The following is a 16,864-nucleotide window of genomic DNA, read 5'->3' as shown; positions in this document are numbered from 1 at the left end:
GTGAGTATCGTGTAAAGGCAGTGTAGTATCATCGTGTAAAAGTATGGAGCTATCGGATAAAGATAATTAACGTGTGGAAATAACGATATGCATTTTAACCCACCGACAGTTTAACACGTAAGAAATCGTATTTTATCCTGCAGTCTTCACCGCATAGCAAAAACAGTTTTTTCATGTTATTAGATAGGAAAATTGTGTATTGTGGTGAAACATTCTCCCAATTTTGCTCATTTGCTAAAAAGTCAATGGGTTAAAAGTATGAATCAACATTGCAAAACAAATAATTTTCAATTTTTTAAAAAGGCACTCTATCTACTGATTTATTTAGTTTTAACAAACTTGCTTTTATGGAGCTATCTTGCCACCGTCTCAAACCAAAATAAAATATAATAACAGTACTTATAAATGTCTTTTATTTTAACAAAATTAGCTCTACAATAACTATTCCTTAGATCAGCTAAATTAAGAATCAATAGTAGAAAATTTAAATTGAAATATGTAGATAAATCGGGTGAATATAGATTAATGTAGGAGTGTTGAAGTTTTCTTTAATAATAAAAATACATGGGGATCTAAAAATGTAGCAACACATAGTAAGCTATTTTGCTTAGTGAACAGTCAAATCCCAAAAAAGATTGAAAATCCAATGAGGAAATAATAAAATAAGTATTGTATCATCGGGAAAAATTCTTTATCTATATTTTACATGTATATAATAATTATTGCGTTTTGATTATACGTTACAGTTTTATTCTTTGATTCCTATTTTAACCTTTTATTAATTTTCTTAATTATCATAAATTTTTCCTAAATGCAACTTAGGTTAAGTAAAGAATTTGGAGAATGCATAACTAATAGGTATAATGCAAAAATTAGATAATTGTATTTTGATTCTTCAGAAATTAATTGAATTCCCTTAATAGCTATTATTTACAAATCTTGAAAAAGTTCATAACAAATATATTCATTGTTATATAATTTAATACAGCCTCACAGGAATCTTTACGGAACTCATCCATTTTATTTGATTGTGGAACCTGACGGAAATGCCAATGGAGTGTTTCTACGAAATACCAATGCTATGGGTAATTTTCTTCTACTTGACTAGACGTCTGGAAGTGAAAAGGGTGTGAATGCCAAACAGTAAATTTCACGAGAATCTGATTTAAAAATAGCAATAATAGAAAACGTATTTTGTAAAAGTTAAAACAAAATAATGTATCATTATAAAACTTTTATTCTTATTAACCATAAAAAATAAACATTTAAAAAATTGGCATTTACACCCTTTTTGAATTATAGTTTTGAGTTATTTTAATTTTTTCAATTTCATTGCAGATAGATGGGCACAATTTTGATTGTTTACCGAATACAGATACGTAACAAATTCTAAATTCATTCTACATAACTGTATTGATTAACATTTAAAATAATAAATACAACATTAAAATAAAATAAGTGCTATTGAAACATTTCCAAATATATATTATATAATATGAATAGAAATATGACCAAATACACGTCTTTGTCACCTGTAGTAAAACAAAACTCATTCTAAATATCACCATTGACTAACATTTCATTACTTGCTCTATGGGTCATAAAACCGGCGTTGAACAGCTGATGTTCAATTTCGTAGCCTTGTAATTTTGAACCCAACTCAAAAGGCAAGGAAGCTCCTGGATCAAATAATGGAAGAAACTAGCCTTCGTAAAGGACTTTTTGATGGAACTAACCAGCATTGCCTTTCCATGAGGGAGGAAAACTATGAAAACAGCCCATGGTTAGCCCGATGGCAAAAAGATTCTGACCCATGATCCGTTTACCACTGTGATTTTTTAAGTCTGCATTGTGATCGATGTGAGCCGGGAGCAGAATTCGTATCAACCGGTGACCGCTGGGATTCGAACCTAGATACCTCGTTGAGCGACGAACTCTCCATCGCTTTAAACGCTACGACTCATTGACTAACATTTAAAATATTATAGAGAAGATAAAAATAAATAAATAATTCTTAGTAAGTAAATAATTTCAATTAATAAATAAATTTAAATATTACCAAATATATAATTTTTAATAAGAACACAAATGTATCTTCAAACATGTATTGTCCTTTAAACAATATAATATTTGTAAATATTTAGATCCTTATCTTCTTATGATTTTTTTCAATTTAGAAAAATATATGATTTACTAAATAATTTAAGAAGTACTTAAATTCGCCTTTTTATATTAACTTTTCTCCTTCTTATTGAAATAAAAGCTTACGTTTCCATAAATTTCGCTGTTTTCGTTAATAGTTCGTTAAGACACTTTCATTTGAAATGATAACATAAAACTGCACTTAATAAACATCATCCATATAACTTTAAATAAAACCGTCTAGGGAAAATGTTCGATTAGTTGAAACATATTACTTCAGGCAAACTAAACTAATTAACTCTAACTAAACTCGAGAAGTCTAAAGAATTGCCGTTAGCGGTATTAAATGAGCATCCCAGAAAGAATCGTTACTGTCCCACGGCTTTTAAATGCGACCTTACGTTTGAGAGATTTAAAGACTAGCAATACAATTCGAAACGTTCTTTTCTCCTATCAGGGTACTTTACACTAATGAAACTATCAAAGTTTGAGTTATTTTTTATTTTAAATATATTGATTTGTTTGTTTTCCAATTTTAAAGATATATTTCAGTCATTGGTGTGCAGTCTTTTTAGAAGAGGTATCGAAACATTTATTTACATTTTGTATTTTTTATGCTTTTTATTTTTTTTATCGAATACTTTTCTATTGATAAATTTATTATGAGATGCACCGTAAAAATTTTCATATCAAATTACGGTAAAAAGTATCAGAACTCAGGATACCGGTACTTTTTACTGTTTATTTTTATGTTACGAAACGAAAATCTGATATACCGTAATTTTTACAGTAATAATTACCGGGAAATCACTGAACCACTCTAATTAAATAAATATCACCGTAAAATAATTAAATAACTCTAATTAAATAAATATTTCTGTAAAATAATTTAATCAGTCTAATGAATAAATATTATTGTAAAAATTACGGTATAATATTTAACGGTAAAAATGGATTTTACGGATGATGAACCCAAAGTGCCGGCTTTTTATATAGCAATTCGATCCGGAATTTGCAGTGTAATCACAACATTTTGACGATTACATGTCGATATAAAAATGAAAAATATAAAGGCTAAGATGTTTCATTTTTGCTTGTAAATATGTCAAACACTTATTTTAAATACTATATAATCTTAATTTGATATTCCTCGGTGCATGTCTCATTAAAATCGATCTTACAGCAAAAATCAAAAACTAATACCAAGCTTAGAAGGAAAATTGTATCATTTTACATTTTTTTTATTTTTAATTTATTTTTTGTCACTTTTAATTATCTAAAAAATAGTTTGTTGTGTCACATAGTAACCAGAATTTGTACCTGGACTTATCTCATTATTGAAAGTTAGTCCAGTTATTTTCGAGCTTAGTTCCCTACGGTGCCCTTAAGTCGGTTTGCTTACATCGTTCTAGGTCGGGTTGAACAAATTTTTGAACCAAAAAAACTTTAGAATACTCAGCGTTTTCAACGTAAGATAACCTAAAATATCCAACGTTTTGAACCTAGAATAACCGTCAAAAAGTAGGAATTAATTTTTTAAATGATTTTCTTGTTGAAATTTATATTATTATATAGAATTTAATTGGAATCTGAATATTTTTATCGTGGTAATACGATGGAGAGCACACATAAAACGAGTGTTGAGCTCCTTGTCTTATATCAATTTTTAATTTGAACTATAAAAATGAAATAATTTAATATCAGTTGTTTTTCATCATGTATACAACAGCTGTTGTTTCAAAAAAGAAAAATCTTTTTGCATGCTTTATGGAATTTTACGTTTCCTTTATGAGATAATTAATCGTTATTTTTCTGTTGAAATTTATTTTGTCCACTGTATATTGACCTTAGCATGCTTAGTATACATTGTATACATTTTAATTACTGACATAAAAAAATCCACTAGATACTTAAACTAAACAAACTTTTCACATATATTAGATGCTATCCTCCAGCCAGCTCCTGCTGTCACCCTGCGTACTATTGGTGGAATACTGGACTTCTTTGTCATGCTTGGACCCAAACCAGATAACGTCATATCACAATATACAGGACTCATTGGCCGCCCATTTATGATACCCTATTGGAGTCTCGGTTTTCAACTCTGCAGATATGGATACTTTTCTCTAAATAAAACTAATGAAACTCTACAACGTAACTTGGAAGCTGGTGTACCAGTAGTAAGTTATTTTTATTCTTTAAATACAATAAAAATAATTTTTTGACCTTTTTTAAGCATAAATATTTGTAATGCATTATTTTAAAATTTTTAAACCCTTTGGCTATATATATATATATATATATATATATAAGAGTAAATTTCGTCTTTAGGTTCATTCAAAGTAGTACTTTTTTTCTAAATTTTTAAATAATGCTAATCACAAATTGTTTTCTAATATTTTTTGAATAATTATGTAACTTTTAACGATTAAATTTATCATTTATTAGGATGTTCAATGGCATGACATAGATTACATGCGGAAACATCTAGATTTCACTTACGATGATTATTGGTTTAATGGACTTGATGATTGGGTTAAGGACCTGCACAGACAAGGAATAAAATATATAGCTATGATTGTAAGACAAAATTTTTCCTTTTATTTGTAGTTCCAACCTTGTAATTAATCTTAGGATTTAAATTTTACTTACAGTAATTACCATTATTAACTGTTAAACTTGACACAAAAAATACAATATGGATTGTTTTGAAGATTTCATCAGGAATGCAACTGCAGAATTGAAATTTGGCGAACTGAAAAGACAAATTTTGTCTAGGAACATAACATGAGCTTTATGATGGAAAGTTATTGCAATCTTAAACGCTTTTTTTTTTGCACATTTTTTCTCGATTATTTTCTTACTGCGTTACATTTTACGCCACTAAGCATAAATAATACGACATTTATTTGAATTGAAACAACATTTAAAAGATTGAAATTACGATGGACTGTAGAAAAATGTACAAAGAGTAAGATAGAATAAAAAAGTTAGATATTCAACAATTAGTTCGAAAATTCTTGAACAATTGTAGGAATAATGGTTCAATTTGTAGGAAAACAATACCATGCATGGTAAATCTGCAGCCCGCTGAAACGCAACTACGGAGTTAATATTCGACGTGCTGAAAGAGTAATTTTTATTTGTGAGCTCAAAGTGAATTTTGTTAATTCTGATTCGTTCAAAATTTATCTCGTATTCAAGTGCTTTTTCATCTTTTTTTGAGTTTGTTTGCTTTCAATATTGACTTTTCATTCATTGCCGTAAAAAAATTATTATTTTTAAACAAGATCATTGAACTTGACGCGTTATGCAAATGACGCGTCGGCAATTTCCAGATATGCAACACAATTTAAGCTAATTTTCTGAAATTCATAAAAAAGTGTCATTTAATATACCTGTCAAGTGTCATTTAATATATTAAAGTAATCGTAATAATAATACATTCAGAAGATAGTCTTGAGACCCAAAGAAACCTTGCCAAACTTGAACCCTTCGACTGATTGAATAGACAACAAGAGATTAAAACTTCTTCCCATTTTCAATCTTCCTTCTTTTCCTTACTTCTTCACACCATACGCATTAACGTAAAGCCTTATTATTGATTAATTTTTACATTCTTCATACTTGCATTCATATTTACCTTATTTTTCCAGTCACCAGGAGTATCTAACACGGAAGAAAATGGAACATATCCCGCTTATGACAAAGGGAAAGAACTAGATCTCTTTGTAAAAGATGTATACGGCAATGATATCGAATCTAAAGTAAATACCTTTCTTATTTGCATGTACAAAAAAGAAATGAAAAGAAAACTATTGTGAATAAACCTCTGTAATAGTTTGTGCAGTTATTGTTGAAAGTTTAATTTTAAACATTTTTTAAAATTATATTTGTTATATTGCAGGTGTGGAATGATAATTATACAGTTTATCCTGATTTTACGAATCCAAACACTCAAAAATACTGGAAAGATAGATTTGTGGAGTTTCATTCTATTTTGGATTTTGATGGCGTATGGCTTGTAAGTAAACAAATTTCCTGAATACATTTAGCTTTGTTAACAAAATAGTATTTCCCCCATAAGCTGGTGTACCAATATAAAACCATTCATTTCTCAAAAATACTATTATTTCAAAACAAACTCTTTTTTCTTCAAGCAGATAAGTATTGTTATTTTGGCAATAAAATTCCAAAATTATATGAAACTACTTAGTCAAGTCAGCATTGTGGTAGGCGCGAGCCGAGAGCAGCATTCGTGTGATCAGCCGACGTTGGGATTCGAACCAGGGGAACTGTATTGGGAATCAGTCGTTCTGTTTTCTGACCAACCATAGCCATTGGGAAAAATTTTAAAGTATTTTTATCGTAAAGGTCTAATTTATTTAAATAATATTAAAGTGCAAAAATGTTTAAAATTATAGCAGCCCATCTGTCCAAAAATGTCTGGTAACATAACTTACGAAAAAATTATGTTTAAGGAAATGCAATAATCAGGTAAAGCAATCAGATCAAGCTGACAAAAAAATCGAATCATAGTTTATTTCTACGTTGTTCAAAACCATAAAATAATTTCTGAAAAATAAGAGCAAGTACAGAAAATAATCGTAAAAGGATTTGAAAAGGTGAAAGTTATCCTGCTGTAAGTAAAACTGCATGACAAAAATTAAATTTTAACTGGCGTTTAAATCCATTCATGATTTGAATGAAAAACTGAAGAAACATGTTTTTTCAACAAGACAGCTTTAAGTCGTCAAATATACAAAGACAAATTGAAAAAAAAAGGGCAATGCTTTACAGTCCGCGGAAAACTGATAAAAATAGAAAAATAAATCTTTACTATATTGAACAGTTTTTTTTCAGTGAGAAATGTGTTTTTCTTCTCTGTAGAATTGACAGTTGTTTTTTACAGTACACATTTGAAATCTTAAATTTCATTATGTGTATCAGATATTGTGTCTCTTCGGAATATTATTATGCAGGATTAGCTTACGATATAAATTTTAAAATTGAAAACAACAAACCAGAACCAGCCAGAACTAGGTTTCTGGCCAACAACTGGGCCAGAAACCAGCATCAATCCTGGTATCTCGAGACGATTTCTACCCAAGAGCCATAGTATGAAGACTTCTGCTTCAAAAACTTGTGACTTTCCTTTATAAATTAGGAACATGCAGTGTAATAATAAGGAAATAAGATTCTAAATTCTATGACTATTCTATTTATGAAACACGTTTTGACTTGCAGGATATGAATGAACCACTAAATTTCGACAATGGAACGTATGATGGTTGCCCAGAATCACCTTTAGAAGATCCTCAGTACGTTCCTGGAAGGCCGTATCCTCTTCGAACTTTGACCATTTGTATGACAGCCAAGCATTATTCTACTGACCATTACAATGAACACAACTTGGTTGCTTACAGGGAATCCCGCGATACATATCTGTAAATATATTTTACTCACTACTTAATAAAACCGACAATTGTCTTAAACTTGCTCGCTTAATTTAAAGTGACAAATACAATAATTAGACATCATCTCAGGAAAACTCTGTATTTATCTTTTTTTAAGAAATGAGTTAAACGAGATGCCATATAAAGCAAATTCAAATAATTTAAGAAGTATAAAAAAGTAACATTTTTAGAAGACATTCGGTGAAAAAACTGAATTGTTTACTTATAGGCAATTTTAAACTTTTTTTAATTAGAATAAAACACTGAATTTCGAAAATCAAACTGTCATACAGTAATACTTTGTAATCTGCATAAAATTCGAAAGCGAACTTTAACATATCATCTAATGAAAATATTATACTTAGGTTTCAGATAAAATTTGTCAGGATGCAGATTCGACTATAATACACCAAATTTCCGTAATCTATCAAAATCACATTTATTAAAACCAAATTAAAAGACGTTATTCTTACATTAATAAAAAAATCAGAAAAAACACTGGCATAAAAAAAATATATATTGTTTTCCCTATGCTTTAACATTAGGATACAATGGCTTTAGATATAGATTATAATTTGTTTAAATCTAAAACTTCTTTATGAGCAGAAAACTTTTTTGTTCAAAAATTTAGAAATTTCTCTTAATTTTAAATAACTTGTGACTAAAATTCTGAAATATCCTTTATATTCACAGTTTTATAAAACAAAAGTTTTACAAGTTTTAATGTAACAAAAAATAGAAAAAAAGTAACGAGCTTTAGAAGTGTAAAGATAATCATTAAAGAATCAAAATTTATTAGTAAAGCAAGAAAAGAAATACATAACTATAAAGCTTCATCATTTACTCTTTTATTTTCATTTACTTTCTACCGTTTAGTCTTTAACTGATTAATTTCCTCGCTCAAATTATTAAAAAATGACACCATGTTATTAACTGTGGTTTTCAGTATAATAATGTTTGTGAATAACATGGAAACAATTCAGATGTATAAATGAAATGTTTTAACAATACACGCTGAAAAGCAAAATTTCTTACATATCGTTTTAATAAGTTAATTAATTTTGTCATTAAATTATGCTATTTGAATCCTTTTTTGTACGATGGTCGCAAGTGCGCGTAAATTGAAATGAAAAGACATCACAATTTAAGCAAAGTAAAGATATCACAATATTATTAACCATGATCTTCAAAACCATTTATAGCATTTTTTGAATGATATTGAAATGTTTCAGATTTTTAAATGAAAGATTTTAACCCTTTGACCTTAATGGAACACCGGTGTCCCTTTTATTTTTTATTTTTTTCTGATGCTCTCAATGCAAGTAAAAATATGTTTTGATAATTTTTAATTATAAAAAGATAGTGTAATAGTTACTAAAATTTCTTAGATAATCGGAATTACATTTGTCCAAAAATATAAAATCCAGGAAAAGTAGTTTAAATTTTTTTTTTTTTAGTTCATATTCAAAACTTTATCACTAATTAACTTTTTTGGTGAAAGAAATTCCAATGGTGAATAACTGTTACTTTTAGATCTAAATAACTATAAATAAGAGGACATTTGAAAAATTATTGTCTAGAATTGAGCTGCGTTAAGAAGATTTTACCTTTAACGTAGTAAAAAAAAAACACCGGTGTTCATTACCATTAATTATTAAAATGCTAAGTATAATATTTTTCACTTATTTTGACCAAATTTTATACAAAATGATGAAAAGAGTATGGAAAATATGCTTCATAAGAATTCTGCGTCAAAGGGCTAACAATTGTTTAAATGAAGAAAAAAAATAGTAATTTTTACGTTTTAGTATGTAAACTAATTTGTTCTGGACATTTTAAATCTATTTTTCCAAAGTATATTTTTTTCTTCTTTTATTTCGAAATTACTTTGTAAGGACAGATAAAAAAACACACTTCTAATAGCGATGTTTAATGCAAAATTTACAAATTGCGAGTTAAAACAATATTTAATTGACATATCAAAATAATATTTGCTTTTTAAAAAATTAGCATTACTCATGTAGCAGTCTATCACTTGTATGAATTCTTTGACGATGTTAATTAAAAAAGTGTTACCTACTTAAAATTCTCTGGAATAATTAATATTATCACTGATAATATAAAAATGAGAAATTTAATTTCCCAACCAGAATATTTCAAATTTATAAAGTTCAAAAGCGTCTTAAAAACTGTTATTTTTGCATTGATCATTTTATAATGTTGCTTCTACTTTAATAAAATAAAGTTTAAAAAATTTAATAGCCAGCAAAACTCTATCTGTAATACAACAGGAAATTTCGTTTAGTTTGTTTCAAATCTAGAACCGTGTATGAATAATTTTAGGTCTAGTCATCTGGAGATTTAAATAAAAACTAGAAATTATTGTAAAGAAGGTTTTCTCTAATTACAAATTCATATTTACTAATTATTGTATGAGCAATCAATAGAATTTTTAAAAAATCTATTGGGAGTACAAATTAGTTCCCTCCGTTTTCAGAAGATAGCTCAGACTGTTATGAATGTTCATAGTGACAGCTGGTTTCGGTGGTTTAAGAGAGGTTAGACATCTGTCATTAATATTTAGTTTATATCGCTTTGAGTTTCATGCAAAAGTCTTATTTTTTACTTTGTTGAATATGTCAAATTTTGTGGTAACTAAGGACCATTTGCTGGAGGTTTAAATGTTTCTGCTTTAATTGCAAGAAAAGTGCTGCTGAAGCGTGTCGAATGCTTGTAGAAGTTAATGGTGACAATGTTTCAATTGATAAATCATGTTGAGAATGGTTTCGACGTTTTGTGAATGGTGAATGGGGAAAGAAGAATGGTGAATGGTGTTGTATACTATGAGCTGCTACAAACTGGCGATTCCATTACGTGCCATCGGTATAGGTCACAATTGATTCGTTTGAGTCGTGCATTAAGAGAAAAATGGCCGGAATACGAGCAAAGACATCACGAAGTTATTCTTCTGCATGATAACTGTCGGCCTCATGTCACAAAAGTCGTAAAATTTTATTTGGAAATGCTCAAGTGGGATATTTTGCCGCATCCGCTGTATTCACCAGACATTGCTCCTTCTGATTACTCTTTGTTTCGACGGATGAGGCACGATTTGGCAGGTCACCGGTTCACTTCTTTCGAAGAAATTGAAGGTTGGCCCCTGACTTGGATCGCCTCTAAAGACGAGATATTTTTTCGAGATTTAATTTGAAAATTGCCTGAGAGGTGGAAAAAAGTAATAGCCAGGGATAGACAATACTTTGATTAATCTGTTCATTCATTTTGTTCGAAAATAAATGCGTTTTTGACCACAAAAAAAGCGAACCGAACTAATTTGTATACCCAATATATGATTTAAAATAACAGTTTCTAGTAACTATATATTTTATCTTGTATTTTACTTTAATTGCTTAAGTTATTTTCTTGTTTTCGGATTTTTAAATATTTGCAAACTAATCATTTGTTCTCCAGTTAAGTTTATAAATGAAACATTTTCTTGACGCTTTCAACCATCCTTTCTCTTAATTAAAATTTTTAAGGCATGAATGCTTTGCACTAATGTTTTTTCAATGTGTTCACAAACAGGCAAAATGATAAAAATTAATTCATGCAAAATGCTTAAAAAAATTATAGTTAAAGTAAAGCTACGGCCTTTTTTTGAATATTTAATACAATCTTATCAAACAGTTTCTATGAACTCTTATTTTTTCTTTTATAGGTGGTGGTTTTTTATACCGTTTTTCAAAATGAAAGCTTTTACTTAATATAAATATGTCGTTCGTATAATTACTACGGGTCTCTTTTCATTGCAGGTTTTTTTTCCACAATTCTTTTCGTAAACATTTAGTTTTTAATTTAGAAGAATTTACCGCCTTTGATAAAAAAAATATTTTACAAATAAACATTTTTTTCAAACGTTCCTTAAATTTTTAATCATATCAGAATTTAGAGAAAAGAAACAAACGCGGTTTCTAATACAATAAAAAAAGAAACATACTTCATTAAAGACTCCGATTTCTTTTTTCAAAAATTAAATTTGAATGGATATTTTTAATCATTTAGTCTAAAGACAGTATTTTAATGCAAAAGCTTTTTTAAGCTATATAAATCTTACAAAAGTGAAGTTATTATGGAATTGATCTTTCTTCCTTATGAAAAGAGTGCTACAAAAATTTTAATTTTTTTGACAATTATGCAACAAAATTCGGGAATAAATAAAACATAAAATAAAATAAAACTTCACATATTTTTTCAAAAACTGATATCTTCCAACATTAACATCTTACGAAGTCTAAATTAAGGGCAATTTTATGTTTTTTTTTCAGAAATTCTTTGGACCCATTCTTTTTATTTTTACCTCTTCGTTTTAGTGCTTTGTTTTTTCTCAAAACTTAAAATGTCATTTTAAAAAAATATTTTTTCTTTAATTGTTGTTCGAATAAACCTGAATTTTAGTGTATAGTTCGGACCTGTGGGTAGTATGCCCCGGAGGGTTCACACTGTAATTGCCTCTCGTGGAGGCTCGACCAACTATTGATTATGAATAAAGTTTGTTTTTCTTTTCAATCTCACGTGTCCAAATACTTATTGGTCGATGGTATATATATATATATATATATATATATATATATATATATATATATATATATATATATATATATATATATATATATATATATATATATATATATATATATATATATATATATATATATATATATATATATATATATATATATATATATATATATATATATATATATATATATATATATATATATATATATATATATATATATATATATATATATATATATATATATATATGAATTAAAAAGAAATTAATTAATAATTTATAAAAATATATTCAAAAAATTCTATTTAAAAATTGTGTTCTGAAAATTATAATTTTTTCAGAGAATAATAAAATATTTACAAATGTAATTGGATTTACATTTTTTGAAATTTCTACTGCTTTTGTCCAAATGTGTTAAAAAAAAACATGATTTTTTTCTATAATGCAGTGCTATGAAGGATATAAGAAATAAACGTCCTTTTCTGTTGTCCCGTGCCACACATGCAGGACAAGGTGTTTATACCAGCCATTGGAGTGGTGATATAACATCTGATTGGGATGATCTTCGATACACAATTCCGTGTGAGTTTTTAATAAACATTCCTTTTCTGTTTAAAAATGTCAGTTTTGTAGTTTGAGTTGTTATAGGTTGAATGAATTAAATAATTCTGCAAAATTAGGTCTGTCTTTCATTCATTTTTCTTATTCCTGGCAATTGAATATCTATCGGTCAAGCACCTAAAACAATTCTATTAGAGCCTTAAAACAGGGTCAATCATAGGTCATATGATGGTAATTTAATGTTTTTCCTCTATTTCTGTTTTTCCTCTTCTTTAACTTCTACTACTTTCTTTAAAAAAAATTCTTCCTCTTCTACTGCCTTTATTTTTACTACTGCTTTGAATTCTTTTTTCTACATTTTCCTTTTCTGTCCTGCAGTGAACTAATCGTAAAAACAAGGTTCCCAGTAGGAAACCGAAGCTAAACATCACTGGATGCGGTTAGTAAGCTAGTGGGTAACAGCTTTAATCAACCTTCGTAGGGGCCGAGGGTGCTTGGTATCGGACCTTGTTAAACTGTTCTACCGTGAAGTGCTCGACTTCGTGCGCAGGTCGTCGGGCTTCTGTCGGGGAGCTATCTCCTCTGCAGAGGATCAAAATTGTGATGGCTTGTCTTCGGATCATCCTCAAGAATGTTTCTCAGACACCAATAGCCCATTGTGTGGCTCCAGTGCGATGTAAATAAAGTAACTACCTACCTTCTTCTTCTGCTTCTTCCACTTCTTCTATTACTGCTTCGATTTTTTTTTTCTACTTCTTCTTATACAACTTCTCTTCCTCTATTTTTTGTAAAATATTACCTCAGAAAACTATCGTTTGCAAATTTTTTACTCATGATTATTATGTTTCATTTTCTATATCGTTTATCATATCGTTTGAGCACTTTTAATTTTTTAATAGAATTGTAATTGAAAATAGTTTATTCTTGGCTTGCTCTATACCTTTCCTAAGGTTAGTTTGCTTTGAGTTTTTCCTTGAAAATTTAATAAATATTTCTCTTTTATAATAAGTATTTGTAATTTATTAGCTTAAAGTAGCTAAGCTAGAAGTTTTAACTCAACTTTTAATGATTTTTACTCCCCCCCATTATACTTTTTCTACCTTCTTCCTCTTCTACAACTTCTTCTTCTGCAACTTCTTTTTCTTCTACAACTTCTCCTTCTTCTGCAACTTCTTCCTCTTCTACAACTTCTCGTACGTCTATTTCTTTTTTAACAATAGTTCGATTATTATTTCGGGAATGACGTGACTTGCAATGCTTTTTCTTATTGAGCTTTTCCAAATTTATTTTAATTATTCACTTATATTTTCATTAAAAAAAACATATAATCTCCCATTCTTCGATGGATATTGCATCAGATCTTCCACAAAGGGACAGAATGCTTTAAGTGAATTAGATGTTTGCATTTACAGTTTCCAAAAATTATTTACTTGCATTATCACCGAACATGACACTTAGTTTATTTATTTATTTATATATATATATATATATATATATATATATATATATATATATATATATATATATATATATATATATATATATATATATATATATATATATATATATATATATATATATATATATATATATATATATATATATATATATATATATATATATATATATATATATATATATATATATAGAGAGAGAGAGAGAGAGAGAGAGAGAGAGAGTTTTTTTTTGTTGCAAATATTGTTACCCTTAATTTGCAAATACTGTCACCCTTAGTACCGAAATTGAAATACCACAAATATAACTGATTTTATGATATTCTTACAATCATAAATAATACTTAAAATTATTTAGTTACTATGATATGACTTTTCTAAAATTCTTACTGCAGTAAAATTATTTAAATTTCTGATGGTAAGGGAAGCTATGTTGAATTAAGATCGTCTGTGAAATAAAACGAATGCGAGAAAAGAGAAGAAAAAAAATTAAAAAATATTGAAATGAAAGGAAGAAAAAATTGTTTTTCTTCTCATTACCAAGAAGAAGACTTAGAAGAAGACACTAGGAGAAGAAGAGCACAGATACTCATACATGTGACCTATGACGTCGGCGGCAGCTGATCATTGGGTCGACTTTTCGTGTTTTTCATGGTCACTGTGTAGAAAACCATCCCCAACACTCCAGAAGTCCTCAGGTGCTTTGATCGTAAAGAAAAGGAAGAAAAAAGAAAAATGAAGTTTGTCTAAGAAACGAAGGACCTGGAAAAACAAAACATGCATTTGTTTTCGCTTTCCCGCAGTACTTGAGACTGGATCCTTAGAACTGCTACTGTCGTCACTAGGGTGGCATTGTACCTTGTACAGTGTTTTACCCAACTCTTACGTGGAGGTTTGGCGACGCTGGCACGTTTAACATGCCAGCATGACATACTGGCCAGGTACATGCTTACTGGCATTACGCGTATGAATGAAACGAAAAGTTAAGAAATTCTGTGAGCTGTATTGAAGCGACGACAGCACTTGGAAAGTTGCTTTGTGTGCACATGATGGCACTGATTTTCCTACGTTGTGCTACCAGTTGTCCAATATCTCCCCTTCTCTCTTATAAGAAAACTGGCAAAATGGGGTGTTAAAGTAGAGCTAAGTTTCTCCGTATAAGTTAGAATGTTAATGAACGTAAAGTTAATTAAATACAGCTTCGTATTGAAGATCAAATTTGTTAATATGCTTCTTTAACTTAACTTAGATTTATTATTTGTTTATGCAGTTTATGTAATTGTGATATAGTTTCGTTTTTTTGCACATGGCAACTTCAATGCATAATTTGTTTGTTTATGTCCTACATGGCTTCATGCCTGTCCTTGTGTTAAGCAAGAAATATATAGTGAAAAAAACTGAAATCTTTCTGAAGAACTTGTCACTTAAAAGAATTGATACTTGTCGGGCTTAGCTTTAGAATGGAAACAACAGTTGCTGACGTAAGAAAATGCCACGTTTTCGCAACCAATCAGGATCGAAATACCCATACTATGTCACTTTCAGGTATCTTATAGTTACACATACATTTTCTCCATTTTGCAGTTATGATGGTGTTCAACATGTATGGCATGCCCATGGTTGGTTCCGACATTTGCGGATTCCGTCTAAATACCACTGAAGAGTTGTGCGCCCGTTGGCAAGCACTCGGAGCATTTTACCCATTTTCTAGAAATCATAACGATTTTGATACCATAGTAAGTATGAGTTTTAATTATTTTAAACAATTTCTACTGATATTATTGATTTAATAAAAACAGTAGCAAAATTTTACAAATTGTAAGCTACCAGTGATAAACTTGGTAACATGCGTAAGCAATCCATCACACAGTAATATGAATTTGCAGTAGAGATTTGACTTAAGTATGACTGTTGGCAACAGCATAAAGTTTTTCTTTGCATCAGCCTGATGCAAAATAAAACTCAATTGTTTAGCTAACGTTGAAACGTATTTTTACCACGTTTATGTCAACTTGCCTTCGTGTATGTCTGTTCGGGTGGAATTTTGTAATCGATTTTATACTAACTTCCCGACTAGCTACAGACTTCAAATTTTACACATAATTCAGAATTGGATGACAATGCATGAAAATGAAGAGAAAAAAGACATACAAAGTAAAATAAAATTAAAGAAAAATTAATATTTTCGCGATTGTCTTTTGTCGATTCGATTATTTCAAATCAGTGTCACATGTCAGTTGAAATGTTTTGTGTACAGTGAGTGAAAAAATTGAGATTTTGGAAGTGAGAACAAAAAAATAAAAATAATATTTTTAAAAACCACGTTTTTGTAGTTAAGAATAATAATTAAAAATTGAGAATTCGAAAAACGTGGGGTGCATGAAATACATAACAGTACATATACACATTTTCTTACTCATACACATGCGCAACCACATACACATTCACATTCAGATACAATTACAGATAGACATGCACATATTCTCATGAGCACACATACTGTTAATGCTATGTTTTTCATGCGCCCTACGTTTTTCGTTTTTCAAATTTTTGTTTTTTAATTATTATTCTCCACTACAAAAACGTGGTTTTTAAAAATATTATTTTGATTCTTTTTTACTGATAAACTTTTTTTTTCCATAATATTTCAGTTACTAAAATGAACAAAATTACAT

General features: G+C 28.9%; 1 protein-coding gene across 1 annotated transcript in view; it reads left to right on the top strand.

Annotated features, from left to right (window-relative positions):
* LOC107444857 (lysosomal alpha-glucosidase) overlaps positions 1 to 16,864 on the top strand; it is a 42,936-nt gene that overhangs the window by 7,470 nt on the left and 18,602 nt on the right. Inside the window, exons 4-11 of the mRNA XM_021145003.4 lie at positions 989 to 1,085; positions 4,084 to 4,322; positions 4,591 to 4,722; positions 5,799 to 5,909; positions 6,050 to 6,166; positions 7,390 to 7,589; positions 12,623 to 12,756; positions 15,774 to 15,925. Of these exons, the coding sequence (XP_021000662.3) occupies positions 989 to 1,085; positions 4,084 to 4,322; positions 4,591 to 4,722; positions 5,799 to 5,909; positions 6,050 to 6,166; positions 7,390 to 7,589; positions 12,623 to 12,756; positions 15,774 to 15,925 (1,182 nt within the window). The remainder of the gene's footprint in view (positions 1 to 988; positions 1,086 to 4,083; positions 4,323 to 4,590; positions 4,723 to 5,798; positions 5,910 to 6,049; positions 6,167 to 7,389; positions 7,590 to 12,622; positions 12,757 to 15,773; positions 15,926 to 16,864) is intronic.

The sequence above is a fragment of the Parasteatoda tepidariorum genome, chromosome 3 (assembly GCF_982258835.1).
Source record: "Parasteatoda tepidariorum strain Cologne lab strain chromosome 3, Ptep-v5.0, whole genome shotgun sequence".
Classification (NCBI taxonomy): domain Eukaryota; kingdom Metazoa; phylum Arthropoda; class Arachnida; order Araneae; family Theridiidae; genus Parasteatoda; species Parasteatoda tepidariorum.
The sequence above is the reverse complement of the archived record's forward strand: the minus strand, read 5'-3'. Positions and strand labels throughout refer to the sequence as shown.